The following is a 21,857-nucleotide window of genomic DNA, read 5'->3' as shown; positions in this document are numbered from 1 at the left end:
AAGTGCTGCTCAAAATGGTGCTGCAGATGCAGTACGAAGCTCCAGGTCCGTACACCGAATGGTCTTCCCCCTCGACATTGCCACATGGCCATCCGACTCCAGTCTTCTTGTGACCGTACATTCTCGTGACCACTGCTACCAACAATCACATAGAATGGCTACACTCCCACTACATCTTTCTGCAGTATCGCGGGAGAAACATCCAGCTTATCGTAGCCCTATTACACAGCCTCTTTCAAACAGAGTGAGGTGTTGATAGTGGTGTCTTTGTTCGCCGTAAAGGCGTTCTTGACCAACATCAACTCACCACGTCCAATCTCAAAAGCAACTAAGGCTCACGATCTTTACAGCGTGTACTTGAATGAAACATGATTTGCATCGTCATGGTGAAAGTACTGGCGCCGCTCTTATAGGACTGGCACGAAATTTAAATAGACATCGTCCTTCAGGCGTAGGAACACACCTATCAGCTTTCATTTATGTCACACAATTCTTTCTTAGTGTCCCCTTTATGTGTGCTGAAGTCTTTTTCTCAAAATACAAAAATTATTCCGGTATAGTAAGGTTCTTTTCAAAACGTGAAAAACTGGTCGGAGATACAACATGATCATGTTCACAGGAACAAATATTCTATTCAAATTTAAAACAGTTGCAGTCGAGAAACTCTTGCCCATACTGTATTTTTTTACTATAAACCAAAGTCAGTAAGTGAAATCAAACTACGAAGAATTGTTCTCAAAAACCAGTTACAAGTTAACATCTTGGAACAGAAGCTATTGACAATTAATAAAAATTTTCATTTTCAAGACAGGCGAAATCGTTAAGACATTGTAGAAACACAGTTCATTTGCAAATATCACGTATTCAGTCGTAGAAAAGGCCTTTAGTTTCAAGGTACAAAATGGTGCACGAATAGCAAAATATGGTTTAAGCATCCACAAGTTATGTAACTAATTTTAAACAGAATTTTACTCACCATAAAGCCCTATTACTGTAGAAGTAACAATTTCCTTCAAACAGTTTTTATGTATTGAACGGCACTTAAATATATAGAGCTCTTAGTATTTACATACGCTGCACAAAACACAACCTCATGTCTCACAACGCAAAAAACAGTATAAAATGCCAGAAACTGCTTATGGGGGTCTGCATTGCGCCTTCCTTTATCTGATTCTAAAACCGCTTACCAGACTGAATCACCAACCAGGAAACACTATGTTTTCCTAGGTACACTACCCTCTAAATCCAACATTTTCTCCTCCTTTTTGAGAAATGAAGTGATCGGCAACATGCCCCAATTTACGCTCTACGTTTATAATAAAAAAGTAAGAAAGCGATCATAAGGTGTGGGAATAAGTTCAGCTCAGTCAGCGAATATATTGAGAAATTGCTCAGCAACTGTAACATTTCCAATTCATATTCACACAAGTACGTTTCCTTTCTTTGTCGAGAGCTTCGTAATACTCTATCACATTGCTCCCCCAACAGTGACCCACACATCCCTTCAAGACTTCACGGTGTGATGTGCTGCTCACTACAAGCAGCCTTGCCTTCCGTCCTGACAGGTAGGTGGGTGAACGAGGGACTTTCCGCTGTGGAAGTGGACAGTTGTGCTGCCATGATCCATGGCTAGCTGATGGGGGTAGTCACCAGCCATCGCTTTCAGAGTTCGCTGCGGAGTTCCTACGGCATTGTTTTCTATGTCGCTCAGTCGCTCATCAGAAGCGACATCTCATTCTAGCCCACGCAGAAGCACACACACACACACACACACACACACACACACACACACACACACGTGACCAGTGTTTGCATCTCAAATGCTGTTCTTTGTGTGGACAGTGGCTGTTTGGGCAAACGTAGGGTTGAAATCGGTAGACATTCACAATGTAAGTTCTACGAAAAAAAAAAGAAAAGAAAGGCATCACGAAGAAATTATCCGAATGGGACGGAAATCGGTAGTTGTGATGTATATGTATAGGCAAACAAATGATTACAATTTCAGAAAAATTGGATGATTTATCGAAGAGAAAGAGCTTCACAAATTGAGCGTTGAGTAAGTTAGTAACGTGTTGGTCCACCTCTGGCACTTATGAAAGCAGATCCTCGGCTTGGCATTCATTGATAGAGTTGTTGGATGTCGTGACAAATGCAGTCCAACTGGCGCGTTAGAACGACAAAATCGCGAGTTGGTTGGACGGTCCTGCCCATAATACTCCAAACCTTCTCAATTGGGGAGAGATCGGACGACTTTGCTCGCCAAGATAGGATTTGGGAAGCACGAACACAAGCAGCACAACCTCTCGCTGTGCGCGGGAGGGCGTTATCTTGCTGAAGTGTAGGCCTAGGACGGACTGCCGTGAAGTGCTAAAGCAACGGGCCATTCAGAGGTGGAGCAGCGCGTTACTGACTTGCTCAATTTGTCAACTTCTTCCTCTTGACTAAATCATCCGATCTTTCAGAAATTGTAATCATTTGTTTGTCTATACATGTACAAACCGATTTCTGTCCCATTCGAAGAAGTCCTTGGTGGTTCGGTGGTTCGTCGTTTCCTTCTTTCTTTTCTCTCTCTCTTTTTTTTTTGTTTTGTTTTTTGGAATTAATCAGTCAACTCAAACAAATAAACTCACACAACCGACACTCACAGCAAACGGCGTACAATTACTGCCTACTTGTCAGTGGCCGACTGACCCTGTACACAACTTGGGCCACCGTTATATATACCACCTTGCCACCTCTTCAAGACAAAATCCAGAAAGAAAATGCACCGCTCATAAATTTTTTAATTGTTATAAAAACAGTTTAATTTTGTGGCATAAATGCAATGTAGTTTTGCAGCATTTCCCTGAATACACCAAGTAGCTTATATGAGTTTAACATCCATAAAAATAATAATGTTTTTTACGAGCCGATGTACAATATGATTTTGACTTCTGTCCCACCTCGCTAGCAGCTGAAGGAAGTTGTGAATATCGTCTTGGAAACTCAACTGCTATGATGTTGTATGACAATACTGGTAGCCGAGGTGCAGAACAGTTTGACCCTGACGGGAATTACGTAGAGGTCACCGTATCAGCACCAGATTCAAAGTGTACACATGTAAATTTTGCATGCAGCTGCGAGTGTAGTGTGCAAAAAATGCACGGCAAGCGAGGACGAATAAATTGCTGTTATAGCCTACAAAGGCGGGGATGAGGACCTGAGGCGAGTCCCCAAGGCCAGTGTAAAATTGTCTCGAGGCGTTCGTTACTCGATCCCTCGATCCACGTGCTCCGGTAGCTCGTTTGAACGCTGTTGCAGGTGTCGCGACTCCAGTTCAAGAAGATGGTGAGCGCCGAATTCGCCCAGATCATGTCGCTGCACGCCGGCGAGGCGTACGCCATGCAGAACATCACGCGGACCGACCGCCTGGGACTGCTGCTCTCTGGAAAGGTGAGCCGTCGCCTGCACCAGTTAGGACAAGACCTACCAGGCGTGCGTGCAGACTAGCTGGAGCTGCTGCTGTCCGGAAAGGTGAGGCGTATCTCAGCTCCTGAAGGAGGACTGCAGAACATCACGCATGTAGACCAACTGAAACCACTGCTGTGTGCCAAGGTAAGGCATCAGATACGTCTCATCTTACGTCTGTAACTTACGCTGGAATGCAATTTGGGTGTAGGTCTATGCTGTCGCACAGAAAGGTGAGGCATCTATCGCCCCATTCCTCAGGTCCCCAACTCACGGTGTGGTTGTTGTTGTTTTCTTCAGTCCGAACACTGGCTTGAAGTACGTCTCCATTCTACTCTATTCTCTGCAAGCCTCTTCATCTCCGAATAACTACTCCAGTCTGCATCCTTCTGAATTTCTTTACTGTATTTATCTCTTGGTCACGCTCTACTATTTTTACTCTCACACTTCCCTCCACTATTAAGCTGGTGATCCCTTGATGTCTCAGTGTGAGTCCTATTAGTCCAGATGTGACACAAATTTCTTTTTTCCCCAATTCTGTTCGCTTTCTCCTCATTAATTACAAGTTATACACATCTAATGTTCAACATTTTTCTTCTGTAGCACCATGTTCCGACAGTTTATGTTCTCTTCTTGTCTAAACTGCTTATCGTCCATGTTTCTCTGTCACACGCGGCTACACTCTGTACAATTACTTTCACAAAAAAGTTCCTGACACTTGGATCTATATTCGAAGTTAACCAACTTCTCTTCTCCAGAAACGTTTTTCTTGTCGTTGTCATTCTATATTTTATATCCTCAACTTCGGCCATCAGTAGTTATTTTACTGTCCGATTAGCAGAACTCATCTACCATCTTGGGTCTAGTTTCCTAATCCAATTCCCTCAGCATCATCCGATTTAATTCGTCTACGTGCCAGTATCCTTGATTTACTTTGATGATTTTCATCTTATCTCCTCTTTTCAACACTTATTAGTGCTTTTCTGTCTCTGACAGACCTACAACATTATCGGCAAACCTCAAAGGTTTTATTTCTTCGCCCTGCACTTTAATTCCTACTCCAGATTTTTCTTTGCTCTCACTTACTGCTTCATCAGTGTATAGATTGAATAACATCAGGGATAGGCTACAGCCCTGTCTCACTCCCTTCTCAACCACTGCTTCCCTTTCATGTCCCTCGACTCTTACGACTGCACTTTCCTTTCTGTAGTTGTGAATAGCCTTTCGCTCCCTGTATGTTACCTCTGATACCTTCAGAACTCCGAAGAGAGTATTGAAATGCCTGGGCTAGCAGCACAGAACGGATTAGTTTGTGGAAAGGGGCCAAAATGAGTTCCTGTCCGTTGCACTCAACACACAAACTTTATTTATCAGCACACAGTATTACAACAAGGATCCAAAACACTCAAAACTTTAATCGACCTCCTTTGATTAGCTTTAGATCGGCTGAAGGCCACATTCCAAATCCAAGATACAAGGCTTAAGCAAATTGAAATACAAGGTTCTTCTGGAGGTTTCACCTAAGAATTTTTCTAAATGTTTAATCTAATCGGCGGAAGGCCTTAGCAATTTAATTGTAATGGAACTGGGCTGGAGGTCGCATATTAAGCAATAAGAGGAGTTTCAATCAAAAGACAGAAGGCGTAATCTTAAAACATTTCATGCAAATTGGCCTGAAGGCTCCATCTTATGCCTTAAGGGCAAGAGAAGAGGATTAATTTAAGAGATATTAAAACTCGGCTGAAGGCCGCTCATCAACAAATAATTTAACGGTTTAGGCCCTAGACGAAGAGTTTCTATTTTAAAGGGCAGAAGGCCATATGTTAAAACATTTCATACAAAATAAAGAATAACAATCTCATGCCTTAAGGGCAAGACAAGGACATTAACTTAAGAGATATTAATACTCGGCTGAAGGCCACATAATAACAAAATCTATTTAATGGCTTAAGGCCTAGAAACAGTTTCAATCTAAAAGGCAGAATGCCTTGTCTTAAAATCTCTCCAGTAAAATTCGGCTGAAGGCCCCATATAAAAATATAACAATCTTATGCCTTAAGGGCAAGACAAGAACATTAATTTAAGAGAAATTGATAATCTGCTGGAAGCCACACATCAACCAAATAACTAAAATCCAAACATGGACACAAGGAACAGTGCTCCGAAGTTTCGAAGGGTCGGCCTGGGATTGTAACACTAATGCCCGTTTAGGTGAGACAGGCAGCCTGCCCAACGACTTCTCAATCTGGAGGTAGCCCAACCGACATACAGCCGACCGACCAACCAACCAAATCAGCTCCACTCCATGCAACCAGCAAAACGACCACAAGATTTCAATACACGACACACAGAATGTTGGCGCCCACAACGACCAAACACACATCAGCTGGACAGCAAGACCACGAGAAGGAAAATACACTGCCTGAAATTACGTCAACGACTAGGGCAGGTAACTGGAACGTCAACGGCCACAAGGGAGAAGATACCGCTGGTCAACTTCAATAATAGGGAATAAATTAAGTTAAATTTCACAGGAAGGCGTTTGGAATCTTAGCCGACTAAAATACACACACGTTGTTGCTCGTGAGAATGTCCCAAAGCCGACAACCAGCATCCAATGAAGAAATGTAAACAGTTGAGGATCGCTGGTAAATTAAGTGAGGACTCAACTTTCATGTCCAAGGTCGGTGGGCGACGAACTTCGTAGCACACGCAAGCAGCACCTCACACTCCAACCATGCGTGCACGCCGCCAGCGGCTCCAGCCCGCGCGCCAGGGGCTTGCTTGCTGCTCTACGCCAACCGACCGACTGGACTGCTGGTTTGGTGCCCTACGCCAGCCGACCGACTGGACTGCTGGTCCGTCCGCGACAGCTGCTCCGTCGCAACTGCACTGCTGGTGCGTCTCCCACTGCTGCTGCTGCTGCTGGAAAACACTGGCAACACCTGCCAGGTGCGTGGGCAGTGTAAGCAGCGCAGCTGCTGTTCCTGCACTAACCTCAGGGTTGAACTGAGTGGCCTATCTGTTTGAGCTACCCTGAGGGAGCCTCTCTGACCGTGGAGACGCTCTAAGTGGCGTCATCGACTCCGCGGGAGTTAGGCTACTCCCGCAGGAGGTCGGGCCAACGTGTTGTCGGCCTGTGGTGGACCTGGCGGCTTAGCCCACGAATCAGGCAACTGCCAGTGTTCTGCAGTGCCGGAAGCGATCCCGCAATAGCGGGACGCGTGCTTCCTCGTGAAGCAGCCTCGTTGGGTAGCGAGGCGGCTTGTGGAGGGAAAGGCGCAGCGCCCTGTTTTGGACGCCCTTTCGAAACTTCTGAGCACTGTTCCCTGTGTGCTATGTAGTAATTTCCCTGTTGGATTTTAGTTATTTGGTTGATGTGTGGCTTCCAGCCGAGTATCAATTTCTCTTAAATTAATGTTCTTGCCTTGCCCTTAAGGCATGAGATTGTTATATTTTTATATGGGGCCTTAAGCCGAATTTTACTGGAGACATTTTAAGGGGACACAGTCGCGAGGGAACTCCCATAAGGAATCAATGCTAAAACGAGCAAACGTCAGGTACACTTTCTGAAGTAACTACTGGAGATAAAGATCTGAAACTTTTACAGTGTACAGCTGAAACATCATTCTCAAATCAAATAAAAATGGTTAATGTATTTTATATATATTACATGAGTAATCTTTTTTTGTTCTATAAGACAAAAAATTAAAACTTTTCAAAACACCTTGGAGCTTGTAAATCTGTTCTTTTTATCACTACTGGTCTATTTTTATCTAATTAATAATCGTTGTATTAACAAGAGATACTGTAAGTCTGACGTCTGTAGCAGTCATAGTTTTTGAGAAAAGTGTACCAGAAGGTCAAAAAATGTAGTTTTGAGAAAAAGGGTATTAAAGTTTTACATGCAAGAAAGTAATGTACAATGTCATACAGACACACTTTTAAAACATTCCAGGGCTATACTGTGGCTCAGCTTCTTGATCTTTATCTTCCTTTATTTGATCTTCTGGCTATCGTGGCCTCATTGGTAGCATTTCCTGCGGAAATATCAGTATAACGGATACGGTCCATGTCGATACTTTTCAGTCCCCTTTCAGTATGAAGCACATCACTGCATCATGAACACCAAATTTTAGTGTTTCTTTTCTAACGAAAACAGTTTTTGGTAGCCTTGTCCAAATGACAGAATTCAAACTTTCATTTGGGTTTTGAGTTTTTCCATGGAGACACTTTTTCAAGAACTCTTGTTGGCTAAGGTCTCTGAAAATGGGTTTCACAGCTAGCAGGATTTTTTTCTGGAATTGAATGTTTGTGCTTATAGCTGGAAGATGTAGGTGGGTTGTTGAATTTGTATCGGCTGTCAGGTCCCCGTGGGCAAAGGTTATGTTGTGGTTCCTCATCTGTTGAAATTTTATGAAACAATATAGCCCAGATGGCTCTCCTCATTGCTTCTACAGTGTTGCAGTTATTTATAATGGCCATAGGATAATAAGTCTGGATCCTGTCTATTTTAGCCTTTGTCAGGCCCCCTTTACCACCTAACTTTTTCTCCTTACATATCTTTAGAAGTCGTGATCCCATTCTTTTTTATACATGTCCTATACATTCCAGATTATTAATTTTGACTGTAGGCCCCATCACACCCGAGCTGGAGGCGACGGCGCATCTCGGCCGCGTTCGTGCTACGGGTGAACAACGCCGTGTCGTCAGCATAAAGTGCTAACTCCATGCGTGCCACCAGCGGAGCGTCGGCTGTGTAGAGGGAGTACAGCAGGGAGCCGAGAACCGACCCCTGCGGCACTCCCGCGCGAATCTGCCGATCGGTGGAGTCTCCGTCTGCTCGGACGTGGAATGTTCGTCCCGAGAGATAGGAGCGCAGCAGGGCCACGTGTGACGTCGGTACCCCGTGTACAAAAAGTTTATACATGAGGCCGTCGTGCCACACGCAGTCGAAGGCCTCGGAGACGTCGAGAAGCACCGCCCCTAGGTACTCCCGCTTCTCCAGCGCTCGCATTGCCTGCTCCACGAGGCGCAACAGCTGCTGGGTGGTCGAATGGCCGCTCCGGAACCCGAACTGCTCCTCAGGGATGAGCTGATGGTCCGTGACGTGGCGTAGCAGCCACCCCACGTACAGCCTCTCAAAAACTTTTGAGAGGGACAGGAGCAGGCTGATCGGGCGGTAATTCGCTTCCTGGCGGGGGTCCTTCCCGCTCTTAGGAATGGCAACCACTTCCGCGTGTTCCCACGCGGAAAGGAAGGTCCCAGAGCGGAGTATGCTACTGAAGATGGCCGCCAGAGTCTGGTGTACCTCCAGCGGCAGCATCGTCAACAGGCAGTTGGTAACGCCGTCCGAGCCACCCGCCTTGGGATTGTGGCGACAGGGCTGCAAGTCGACTTCCTCCACCGATATCTCTTCGATCTCGTCGTTTTCGTCCCGCGCAGCGATGAGAACCAGCAACTGGTCCTCCACTAGGCGGACGTGGTCGACATCAACCACGCCCTCGGCGGGTTGAAAATTGTCTGCAAACGTGTCGGCGAGGACGCTGGCCTTTGCTTCGGGCTCGCAGACAACGTTTGCACCCACTTGGAGAGGAGGAATGCGCTGGTGTCGACGAAGGAAGCGCCTGGCGGTCCGCCATGCGCTGCCGTCCGTCGTCGTGAGGGTGGCGACAAGGCCCGCCAAGTCCCGGTTTCTGTGCTCGTCCACGGCGGCCCGAATCTCGTGCCGCGCCCTGTTGAGGCGGCGTCTCGTCTCCAGCCGCGTGAGCTGCCACTCCCGAAAGAGGCGATTCTTGTGGGTGATCGCCTCCAGGATATGCGGCGGGAGTTGGCGCGACGTCTCTCGCGGCCGTCCTGGCCGCCTGGGAGTAGCCACCACCGCGGCTGCTAGTGTGTGGCGCGTGAAAAAGGCCAACGCCCCGTCGGCTCCTCCCACGTCCGGATCAGGCGCTCCCTCGAGGCGGTCTAAGACCTCTGCCCGGGAACGGGCCTCATCGATGCCGCGGAAGATGCGGCAGGCAGCCGGCAAGGACGCGCCGACGGCATCCGTGTTGAAGACGACTGGGAGGGGATCAGACGACAGGGCGCGTCGGACGGCGGCAGACGTGAGGTGCCCGACACCTTTCAGTACAGCGATGTCGAACACGTCGGGCTGGCCTCGGTGGGGAAAGACAGTGTGGTCGTAAGGCCCCAGCAACATCGCGCCATGCCGTTGCGTGGCGCGAGGGAGGCGGCGGCCGCTGGCGTTGATGATGCGGATGTTCCATTCCGTATGTTTGGCGTTAAGGTCACCCGCAATGAAAATCTTGCCCGCAGCTCGTGGTCGTGCGGTAGCGTTCTCGCTTCCCACGCCCGGGTTCCCGGGTTCGATTCCAGGCGGGGTCAGGGATTTTCTCTGCCTCGTGATGGCTGGGTGTTGTGTGATGTCCTTAGGTTAGTTAAGTTTAAGTAGTTTCTAAGTTCTAGGGGACTGATGACCATAGATGTTAAGTCCCATAGTGCTCAGAGCCATTTTTGAATGAAAATCTTCCCGCGCAACGCCAGTAGAGCATCGAAGTCAGCCTCCTGGAGCAGTCCCCTCGGCGGGCTTGTAGGCTGCAACGAAGGTGATGTCTGCTGCCGTAGTGGTAACAGTCACCCCAGTGGCTTCCACAGCGGCGAGGGGCGGAAGCTACACTTCGTGGTGTTTCAGGGAAGCCTCGATGTAAACGGCCGTCCCTCCGCCATGGGACAACCTGTCGGTGCGGTAGCACCGATAGTTGGCCATCTTTACATGTATCCCAGGCTTCAGGAAGGTCTCGCACACGAGGCAAATATCGATTGTCTCGTCGCGCAAGAACTCCCTGAATTCCCCTTGCTGCGGGAACAAGCTATTTGCGTTAAAAGCGCAGACGGCGAGGTCACGGATATGGTGATTATCCGTGGCGGGGTGGAGGAACAACGCCGACCTGGAGAACCACCGTGATCGCGGTGACGAACAGCGGGAGTTGCTCAAGCAGCTGGCTCAACGACCGCAGAAGTGATCGGAGCTCAGCTGCTTCTGATGCAGTGGAGGCGGCCTCCGCCACTGGGGCGGCTGACTGGGGCGCTCTGGAGGTGTCGACTGTCGTGGAGCGACAGTTTCCGGCCGCATCTGCCGCGGCGGAGTGTCGGAGGCAGTGTGTTGTGCAGCGGCGAGGGTGGAACGCCTCGCGCGCCGGCGACGCCTGCGCATGCGGGCAACCCGCGGGTCAGGCGCGGCCGCAGGGGTAGCCGCCCTCTCGGGCGAAGCCGCGGACGGCCCAGTCGGCTGCTGTCTCTCTCCGACGGGTTGGTCAGAGCGCTGGGAGGGGGCAGGTAACCCGCTCTCGGTGGCGGCAGCGAACCTGGTGGAAGGGTGCACCTTACGAGAAGGAGCACCCTTGCCTCGCTGCTGGTTCCGGCCCCTCTTGAAAGCCGAACAGCCTCTATAACAGGCAACATGCCGTCCGCCGCAGTTGCAGCAGGTCGGTTTGTCCTCGCGAGCCAGGCCGCAAGATTTGCTCTCGTGCTGTCCCGCGCACTTGACGCTGCGGGGAGGCATGGAGCAGTATCTGGAGACGCCGTCCAGCCGCTGGCAGGAGAAACACTGACCCCTTTTGCCTTTGGCCCGGAGTGGTTCGACCGCAACCTCGACGCGGCCGATCCGCTGCACCTAGAAAATTTTCCGATTTTCCAGGTTGTCTACGAGGACAACCTGGTACAGCGGCATGTCGCGGTGGGTACGGGGAGAGCCCGTGGACCTGACGCCGAAGCCTATATCCTCCAGTTTCTCACGGAAGTAGTCCGCACGAAACTTGAGGGGACGGTGGCGGAATACCAGCTTCAGAAGTTTGAGTGGCTCGGAGGGGTGGTTGTAGCAATGGAGGCCGTCCTTGCAGATGGCGTCCATCACCGCCCGGTACTCGTCGTGTGTCGCGACCGTGACCTTGTAGAGGTCACGGCCGGCATTCTTGATAGAAGTGAACGTGGCTACTCTGTCGAGTTTCTGTTGGAAGTCCTTATACACGCCGTCCCATTGGACGACGATAGGCGGAGGGGGCGGCGGCTTCTTCTGGGGCGGCACCAGAGGCGCCTCGCCGTGGACATATACCCCTGGAAACGTGCTAGTTGTCGGCAGCGGCTGCGGTGGTTGCAGTACGGCAGCCCTGGCGGTGTGCCGCCTACGTGGGGCAACAAAAACGTCCTCATCAGGCTGCCGGGAGACAGCATTCGACGCAGTGGGCCGCTGCGGCCTCTTCGGAGGTCGCGCCTTGGCGGCATTCTGGGAAGAGCCCACTACAGTCCTCCCAGCCGCTGCAGCGGCAGCGCGGGAGGCTCTGGGTGCCTTCTTCCGCGTCCGCGCGGAGTCGGAGGTCGAGAAGTGGGTGTCCGAGTCATAGCCCGGTGCTGTATGGGCGCTCGGGCTTCGTCAGAGTCGGTGTCGCGACGCTCTGCCTCGGCAAAGTTCGCTTCCGGGAGGTCAATGGCCTCCATCTTGGTGGCCTCTTGATCTGTCTTTGCGCCCGTCCAGACCGCAGGGACGGCGCGTCAACTAGCGAACCAACGGGTTCTTCACGTGTCATCGGGGCCAATGGGGCAACCGGGGGAACATCGACCTCTTGGGTGGTCGAGCCCAGCGGCGCAGCTCCCATCGAAGCACCGTCGCCGGGACCGCAAATTCTTGCAGGGCGACCGGCGAGGCTCTCGGTGGCACACCCTACTCTTGCTGCCCCGAGCTCGGTACTGCAGCAGCCTTCCGGATATTGCAGAAGGTCAGTATGGCCGCCTCGTCGTCATCTCGACCGGGGTAAGAGCCCCCGTGAGCGAGCTTGTTCATAATAATGAACGCTCGGTCACAAGAACGCGAGTCATCAGTGGGAGAGTAAACCTGGTCGTAGTCGGTGGTCGGAAGCTGGTTCGTCTGAAGTGGGGGGCCGGATGGGGCCGCCGACGGGATCAGCTCAGTCGCCTGAGCTGGCCCCGCCGGACGGCGATCCGGCACACCCTTCACATGAAAACACTCCTCTCGCAACGACATCTCGAACAGCTCTGTGTGCGCGCAGCGTGCGGGTTGTGCCACTGACTACACGTCACACGACGACCCGGAAATCTTATCGGTCGCTCCAGAGATGGTACGACAGTGCACTTATCGACAGGCGCTGCTGCTGCCACTCACGGGCAAATAAGGCAGGATGTTAGTGACGCCAGTAAATGGAATAAGGAAACGAGGCGGCACTACCGTAATAGGCATTTCGCCTGTTTCACGTATGTTGCACACCAGATGGAAGAGTTTTGTCATTGCTGGCTCTTCCAAGACTGTCAGCGGGCGTGACGGAATTTCATCTACTCCAAGGGCCCTTTTTCGAGTTAGGTCTTTCAGTGCTCTGTCAAATTCTTCTCGCAGTATCGTATCTCTCACTTCATCTTGATCTACGTCCTCTTCAACTTCTATAATGTTGCCGTCAAGTACATCTCCTTCATACAGACTCTCTATATACTATTTTTGCAGGATCCCATATGTAGGTGTTACATTTGACAGGATTGGCAAATTGGTTAGGAAAGAGGGGGTTATATCCGCCTTCTACTCCCTGCATAAAGTCGGGCGCCTATTGAAGCGCCACGAAACCAGAGAAGACAATCGCTACGCACAATCGGGCGTCTATCGCATCCACCGTAGTGAGTGTCCTTCCGCATACATAGGTCAAACTGGCCGCTCTTTTAACATACGGCTCAGAGAGCATCATGATCTTAGCAATTCCAAATCCGCTCTCACTAACCACTTGAAGGATCATAACCATTCCGTTTCAAATACAAATACAAATTGCAGCATTCTACATATTCAACGTAAGGGCCTGGTTTTAAACATTTTACGGGAAATAGGAATCATCCACAGCATTTGCCGTGATCCGTCTGACACTTTGAACGAGCAAACTGTGCTTAAGCACGCAGTCTTGCCGGATAACTTTTCTTTTTTGAAGCAGCGTCCAGCCTCATTTCCTTCTGTTTCCGGAACCTCATTACATGTATACATATATACTTTTTAATTGGATCGATGTTTTTTTGCCATTATTTTTGTAGCCTTCAATAAGATTAACGAATGTACGGCACATGCCTGTTTTCTACAGTGAGGTCCGCAAGATCCACCGAGTTCATTTTACGTAGCTGTAAAATTGTCGTCTCCTTAGAAAGGTTTGCATGTTTTTCATTTTATCTTATGACTATGGCGCATTATATTGCTGTGGCATTAATTGTGCCGTCACTAATTAAAAATGTACCTGTCTTTCATGTCAAATACGTCTCAGGTCTTATCTCATGTAAGCCTCGATTAGTTGTCGACTGTTGGTTAGGAGGTTTCAAATTGACCCCATTTTTAATGCGTTCTTTTAGTGTTATTGCCGCTAGCTATTAATTGGCATATTACTTTCTGACAGTATATACTGTAAGGTTTTTCTACTTTCCCTATTAATCAGTAACGAGAGTTTGTAAATAGGAGTGGCACATGTATATGTTCTTTTAACTGATGACTGTGGCGCGTTGTTCCACGTTACCACTTATACATCCCCACTAATTTTAAAACTTGTTTGCCACTCATGTAAAAGGAAAGTTTCATTGCGCTTTACGGTTTATATAATAATTTTATATCGCAGCTTCCACTCAGTTTTACCACAGTTCTGTTCAATACGCTCCTTTATTACGCAATATGCACTTTTTACTTATTCGTGTATATCTTGTGTAATTGTTTGTTTTTTCGTTATTTTAAATGTAAACCACTAATTCAAATTGTGAACGGCCGGGCTAGTGGTCCCGCGTTCTTCTCTCCGTCAGTGGATGGCAGCACTTTTGTCACTCTGGTCTACCAGTTTGCTTCCTCGTTGGCATCCACTACTCCCTGTTCTCTGCTCATAGGCACCACACCGCGCCTAGTACACGTCCACCGCGGCACTCGGGGGTCACAACACCAAGTGTAAGTGTCCCGGTGTTATTTGTATATTTCCCCACCCAAGCAGTCCTCCATAGTACTGTCTGGTGTCCCTTTCGCATTGACCGGCGGTTTCGAAATGCTTTTAAAAAATTTTTAGAATTTTTTTTCTTTTTTGTGTTTGTTGCGGCGTGGGAAAATTATCTCCCGTCTCTTGCTATTTCCAGTACAACACCTGAATATGGATTTATAACAGCCCGAAACCGGTCTTGGGACAATAAAAGAAATTTACAACTGAGGCGGTATTTTCAACCACTGCTATAATGGTCACTTGCGGATGTTCTTCCAACAGGATTGTTTGTCTTAGATTTGTCCTCTAGCCATTCCTAGTTGGCCGTTTTCCACTTCCTGTCAGTCTCATTTTTAGATGTTTGTATTCCTTTCGCCTGCTTCATTTACAGCATTTTTATATTTTCTCCTTTTATCAGTTGTTACCCAACGATTTCTACTAGGCCTTGTATTTTTGCCTATTTGATCCTCTGCTGCCTTCATGGTGCAGAACATCATGCACATAGCCGAACTGGAAGTGCTGATGTTCAAAATCATTTGTTCGCAATAAAATATTTCTCCATGACGTTTTTATGGTCGTCTAAAGAACCAGTTTCCATCACCCACCGTGAGAAAACCTGATGGCAGTTGGCAAAAGACTGAGCACAGCACATCCATAACTATTGGGAACTCTGCTGTTAGATGATACAACGGTGGAACACAGAATTATAACATCTTAGCTCTGAAATGCGAGGCCAACTTGCAAATAATCGGATAGTGATTACCTATGCCTGAGGGTAGTAATAAAGCCGAGGCCGCACGTACCGTCTCTTGGTTCGCCACTCTGAGAGGGCCCCAGAGCAAGGTCTGTGTTCCGTGCGTGTCACAGTCAGTAGCCAAACAGCCACGTGTAAAAGTGTACGAGGGGAGAGGGGGGAGGGGCTGGTCGCAATTGGTAAGCCACTTGTTTGGAAAAATGTTCCCGAAGCAGTCCTGCAGATGCCCAGAGCTGCATGAAGATGTGGCACTACCGTTTTAGACAATAAACCGAATTGTTCCGTATCTGACTATGTTTTAAACGATATCTTCTGGAGGGACATGTGCCTGGAATTTGAAAGATCTCGAATATCATTATACAAAGAAGGGGCTAATATAATTACTCGACGCAGCTGTAATGTTACCGGTCGATCTGTTTGCCAACACCTACCCAAAATACAGGAAAAGCTCCAGCGCAGAAGGAATCATGAGCGCTAGCTGGCACAAGTCCCCTAGGTGCTGTTTCAGAAAGAGGAATTTCAACAGGGATGCAGTGTATCACTGCACAATGCCAGCACCTCACTTGGAAGTACGTAATAGCATAATGATCGATATAGCTTGGGAATTCATTAATTTATGGTGACCTGCTTTGTTCAGAACATAGAAGTAGATGAAATGAAATGATGGTTCGGCATCGATGGTTGGGAGAGCCTACTTGGGGAAGTTCGGCCGCCGAGTTGCGAAGCCTTTTAAATACACACCACACTGGGCTAAGAAATGACGGTTATAACAACACAGTTCCCAGTACCTGGGTGGAGAAAATCTCCAAACTGGCCAGGATTCGAACCCGGGCCTACTGCATTGCAGTGAGGCGTGTTAACCAGTCAGATAACGCGGCGGACACAGAAGTAGATGGCCCGTCCGAAGTATTGGACAGACAGAAAACTGAAAGTAGAATGTCCCAGGAAGAAAATAGTCAAAAACAAGAGCAGAGGCGACCAGCAGAGCTTTTTTTGTAGGCCAGAATTTTGGAATGTTTGTATGGAGCCACTAGTGAATCAGTGTTTACGATGTCACATACACCACATGATGCACCACCTACGCAATTGCCAACAGTAGGAGAAAATTACAAAAAAAAAAAAACCGTAAGAAATCCCAAAATGGTGTGCAGGGAATAAATTAGCGATAGTAGAAAACAAAAAACTTGTATGCTACTAAAAAAAACTTTGTCACAGATGTGGAGCTCCGTAATCAAAATAAATGATCAACCAAAATAAATTAATAAACATCGATAAGAAGCATGAATAACCTGCAAATATGCAAATAATTTGAGAAAGAAATATTACAAATCCTCAACTAAACAGGAAAAATTGGGAAAAGTAGCTTTCGGTGGCCTATAAGTGCAATAAGAATATATCGCAACGCAATCCTAATGTACAGGGGATAGGTAAATGCCGGCCGCTGTGGCCGAGCGGTTCTAGGCGCTACAGTCTGGAACCGCGCGACCGCTACGGTCGCAGGTTCGAATCCTGCCTCGGGCATGGATGTGTGTGATGTCCTTAGGTTTGTTAGGTTTAAGTAGTTCTAAGTTCTAGGGGACTGATGACCTCCGAAATAAGTCCCATAGTGCTCAGAACCATTTTTGATTGGTAAATAATGTGAACAGTGGTAGAAATGGGATGGTTGTGTTTGACGGTCAACAACGCAGGCAATTCACATGTCGTCCTGGACTGTGCGTGATCAGTACGGACTAGGCATTGGTGCAGGTTGTTTATGAGTAGTGCACACTTCGTATTTGCATTCAGAGGCCGAGGTCAATGTGCAATGAAACACTAGATAAACTTCCAAAGAGGGCACATTGTGGGGGTCCGATTAGCTGGAGCATCAGCAACCAAGAGAGCCAAATTATTAAACGTTTCAAGAGCAGTCTGTTGCAACACTCATGACAGCCTACACAAAACATGGAAAGACATCATCGTGTAAACCTAATAGTGGGCGCGAGTCAAAACTAAATTACAGAGTTCGTCGTACGCTAACACGAATTACGACAAAACAACACAGAATTACGGCGGCTCGAGTGATTGCAGAGCAGAAGATGGTAATTACGAATGTTCCGAAACTTGAACAGATCTCGTATACACAAGTTAATGTAAGGCATATGCTATTTTTCATGATCGAGATAAAAATTTAAATACAGCTAAATACGCAAAGTCACTGCGCACGGACATGTCTGGGCTGCTACTGTCTGGCAGGAGGCAACCACTAATCCGATATTTAGGGATACGTAGGAAGGAAGAGAGAAAGATTGGATTTAACGTTCCGTCGACATCGAGGTCATTAGAGACGGAGTACAGTCTCGGAATGTGTCAAGGATGGGGAACGAAATCGGCCGTGCCCTTTCAAAGGACCCATCCTGGCATTCGCCTGGAGCGATTTGGAGAAATCACGGAAAACCTAAAACGGGATGGCCGGACGCGGGTTTGAACCGTCGTCCTGCCGAATGCGAGTCCGGTGTACTAACCAATGAGCCACGTCGGTCGGTATGATTACATGAACGAATTACTTGCAAAGTACACACCAGACTGACAATTGACAAAGTGACCAAACTAGCGCACAAACTTGCAAAGCTAAACAATACACACTACGTTTGAGAACGCTACGAACGTATCTGTTTTATCCGACGTCTCAATACAATCGTTAATTTAAAAATTAGTTTTTATATATTTTTTTGCGAGTACAGTTTGGTTTGTCAGTGATTAAAAAAGTAAAAGTTCTAACTACCGCCATTGTTCCAGGCAAAGATGCCTACATTTTACAAAAAACAAAAAGGATCCAGCTGTGCTGGTTGGACAGAGGAGCAACTTAAAGATGCCGTAAAAGCGGTGCAATATGGAATAAGCCTGGATAAAGCCTCAAAGGAGTTTCACGTTCCATGGTCAACGCTGAAGAGACGATTAGCAAACGGGTGCTTTACGAAAAAAGCTAACACAAGAATGTGAGAAAAAGTTGGTAAAACATATCATAATATTACAAAACTTCGGATTTGCACCGACAAGGACAGAAGTACGTACCACGGCATATCAACTAGCTGAGAAATATAACCAACATCACAAATTTAACCGAGAAAAGGTAATTGCTGGACGGACTGGCTACATTTATTCTTAAAAAGAAATCCGGAACTCTCAATCCGCAAATCGGAAGGAGTTTCACAAGCACGGTCAAGGGGTTTAAGTACTAAAAACGTTTCAGACTATTTTTCATTGCAGGACATCTTGGTAGAGCATAGCCTCCTTGATAAGCAGGGAAATATATTCAACGTAGGTGAGTCCAGACTTCAGATGAATAATAGACCAGGTTACGTGTTGGCAGCAAAGGGGTCTAAGAGTGTTCCAGCGATAACATCCGGTGAAAAGAGTGAAACCATATCTGTAATCGATTGCTGCAATGAAGAGGGCATGTTTTTACCCCCAGCTTGTGTTTGAAGGGAAAAAATGAAAAGGCCAAGTACAAGGACGGTATTCCGCCGGGTTCCACGATTTTCATGTCACAAAAATCGGCGTACGTAACAACCGATATTTTTCTTCTGTGGCTAAGGAACTATTTGGCACCGAGGAAGCCTGAGGGAACATCCGTACTTATTTTGGATGGACATAGCTCTCATTTCAGCAGCGTGGATATATTAGAGTTTGCAGAAGAAAAAAAACATAATTTTGCTTTGTCTACCCAGTCACACCACACACTATCTGCAGCCGCTAGACAGAGCATTTTTTAAAGCTCTGAAATCGTATTATTACAATGCTTGCAATTCGTACATTAAAATGAATTCAAATAGAAAAATTTCCAGACTAGTGTTCGGAGGACTGCTTACAAAGGCATGGGTACAAGCAGCTACGACAGCGAATGCAATATCGGGGTTCAGAAGCACAGGAATCATCCCGTTTAATCCTGATGTCATCCCCGAATACGCGTTTTTAACATCAGCTTCAGATCAACATCAGGAAAACAACGAACGACATGAAAACAGACCTACTTCACCTCGACCAAGTTGTTCGCACTGGCAGGAGACACCTAATCCCTCGGAAGAAGCAACTGCAAACGTAGATAAAAATTAGGGACTTGAACACATACAAGCTTCACCACAACTGGGCTGTTCGCAACGGGCGGAAAATCCACAGGAAAACATGCAGTCTTCATCAGGAGTGACAGATATGACCTCGACAGTGGCAACAGAAGAATCTCAAATAACCCCTGGCAAAGTCTTGGACTATATTTCGCCGCTACCTACCCTAGATAAAGTTGCATCTGCAAGGAAGAAGTCCAGAACTTCAGCTGAGGTTTTGACTTCTCCAGTAAACACGAACAACCTGCGAAACGGGAAACGACAAAATGAGTCAGTGGAGAGTAGAGCAAACGCTAAAAATAGGACCAAAGGAGAAACCGTAACCAAAGGAATAACCGTAACCAAAGGAAAAACCGTAACCAAAGAGACTACCAAAGGAATTTTCAAAAAGAAGCAGCCTAAGAAACGAAAAGCGTCTACCACTGACACCGAATCCGATTCATTGCTGGATATCCCATTGCAAGACGATGACGACGACGCGGATGATGAAGAGTGTTGTCGTGTAGGGTGCGGTGAACTGTACAGTAGCACTAAAAAGGATGTGGATTGGATCAAATGTATTAGCTGCCAACGTTGGCTGCATAAAGACTGTTCAAAATATGAATCTATGTGTGACGTATGTGGCTAAAAGCAGGGCAAAAAGGGCATTCCCCATTTCACCCATGTATGCAGTGCCTTAAAAAGGATGTGTTACTGTTGATGTGTTAGTTACGTATTTTGTGAGTGAGTGTTTTTATTTTGTTTAAATAAACAATTTCTTGTCTTCTACCGGGCCCAAATTTTTTGTTCACCATATCACCCAGATTTACCCTAATCTGAACCACTGTGACTACAGTGTCTAAACAACTAGAACGCCATCTCGTGAACCACTGGGATTCTAGTGCCTGGGAAACTATGAGGCAGATCCCTGATCCACTTCAAATCTAGTGCCTGAACTACTGTGAGACGAATGTTTTAACCACTTTGGACGAGTGCCAGAAGCCCTGAAAGTCCAGAATCTGGTCATTAAAATGCTAAAACAATTTCGAGTCCAGTGGTTCAGTACTGCAACTCCAGCGCCGGAGTGTCGATTTCCTGAACCACAGCAAGCCCATTACGTGAACCACTGAGGCTGTGTTGTGCCTGAAGCGGTGTGAGTGTAGTGCCTTAAACGCCGTAATTGTGGTGCATCAACTACTACCAGTCAGATGCCTTAATCAGTGAAAGTCATAACACCCAATCCATTATATTTTCATTGCTTTCCTTCTCGTATGGCTTTTCTATCTCTTTTGTCTTAATGCAGGATGCAGTAAAAATCGAGAAATCAAATTTAAGTATCAGATTGATAATACACATTTGGTATATTGTAAACTTTCTTCACTATATTCTAGCTTCACAGGATAATATGTTTCACTTCTTTCAACCAAGCTAACTGATCAGCAATTTAATTAAACCTTGAATTATTTCGCGCGACCATCTTTGTTATCACACACAAGTGACTCATCTCAGACTCAAATTATGGCGACCACCCGACATAATCACTCACTAGGACACTTCGTCAAGGACTCTTGCTGCGGACCTCTACTGCCCGCATCGCCAACACGAAGCAAACAAACCCACTGTCGTTCTCAGTGCAGAGGACTTGGCATGAACTTTGAACAGGAAGTGTAGTGTCTTGAAAATAGGTTATAAGTCTACTATCAACAATACAACAGTAATGGAATATACATTTCACTTAAATGAGACGATGCTGAGGGAACTAGATTGGAAAAGGAGACACCAAAAATAATAGAATAGTTTTGCTATTTGGGTAGCAAAATGACTGTTTACGGCCGAAGTACAAGGGATGTAAAATGCATATGGCACTACAAGAAAAATATTTCTGTAAAAGAGAAATTTGTGGAAATTGATCATAAATTGAAATCTTAGGAAAACATTTCTGGAGGTATTTATCTGGAGTGTAGTTTTGTGCGGAAGTAAAACGTGGGCGGTAAGCAGTTCAGACAAGAAGAGAACAAAAGCTTTTGAAATATGCCGCTACAAAGGAATGCTAAGATTAGACAAATCAAGTAACTGTTCAGGACGTACTGAAACTAACTGAAAAAAAAAGGGATTTATGGCGTGAGTTGACTAAGAGAAGGCCATCCGCTACATCCGCTAAGGTATCAAGGCCTCGCCAGTTTGGTAATGGATTGAGGTTTTCGAGGCAAAAATTACAGAGGGCAGTAGTTATGCAGAGATGAATGAGATTGGCCAGGATAGGCTAGCGGGGAGAGCCGCATCAAACAAGTTATCGTACATAATGGCCCGAACAACCACGTGTATTTCGAGGAAGAGAAGCATTGATAACGAGAAAGAGCATTGAAGGTACATGTATTATGGATATTTCAAGGAGAATCTAGTACTAACGACATACATAAGTCATAAAATGATTCTGCTCCAGGTCGCAAACGGCAGCCCAGTTGTAACATCCCACCGTCCATCCCATTAAAAAAAAAAGACATTGTTTCAGTAGTTCATTATTAAACAGAATATTTCGAACTAACAAGAGTACTCGTCTTCGTGCAGGGAGTTCATATGAGATAG

At 46.9% G+C, this 21,857-nt stretch overlaps 1 protein-coding gene across 1 annotated transcript in view; it reads left to right on the top strand.

Moving 5' to 3' along the window:
- LOC124712446 (popeye domain-containing protein 3-like) overlaps positions 1–21,857 on the top strand; it is a 250,260-nt gene that overhangs the window by 176,060 nt on the left and 52,343 nt on the right. Inside the window, exon 5 of the mRNA XM_047242741.1 lies at positions 3,301–3,432. Within this exon, the coding sequence (XP_047098697.1) occupies positions 3,301–3,432 (132 nt within the window). The remainder of the gene's footprint in view (positions 1–3,300; positions 3,433–21,857) is intronic.

This window comes from Schistocerca piceifrons, chromosome 8 (assembly GCF_021461385.2).
Source record: "Schistocerca piceifrons isolate TAMUIC-IGC-003096 chromosome 8, iqSchPice1.1, whole genome shotgun sequence".
Taxonomy (NCBI): Eukaryota; Metazoa; Arthropoda; class Insecta; order Orthoptera; family Acrididae; genus Schistocerca; species Schistocerca piceifrons.
Note: the sequence above shows the minus strand (reverse complement) of the source record. Positions and strands in the feature narration are given on the sequence as shown.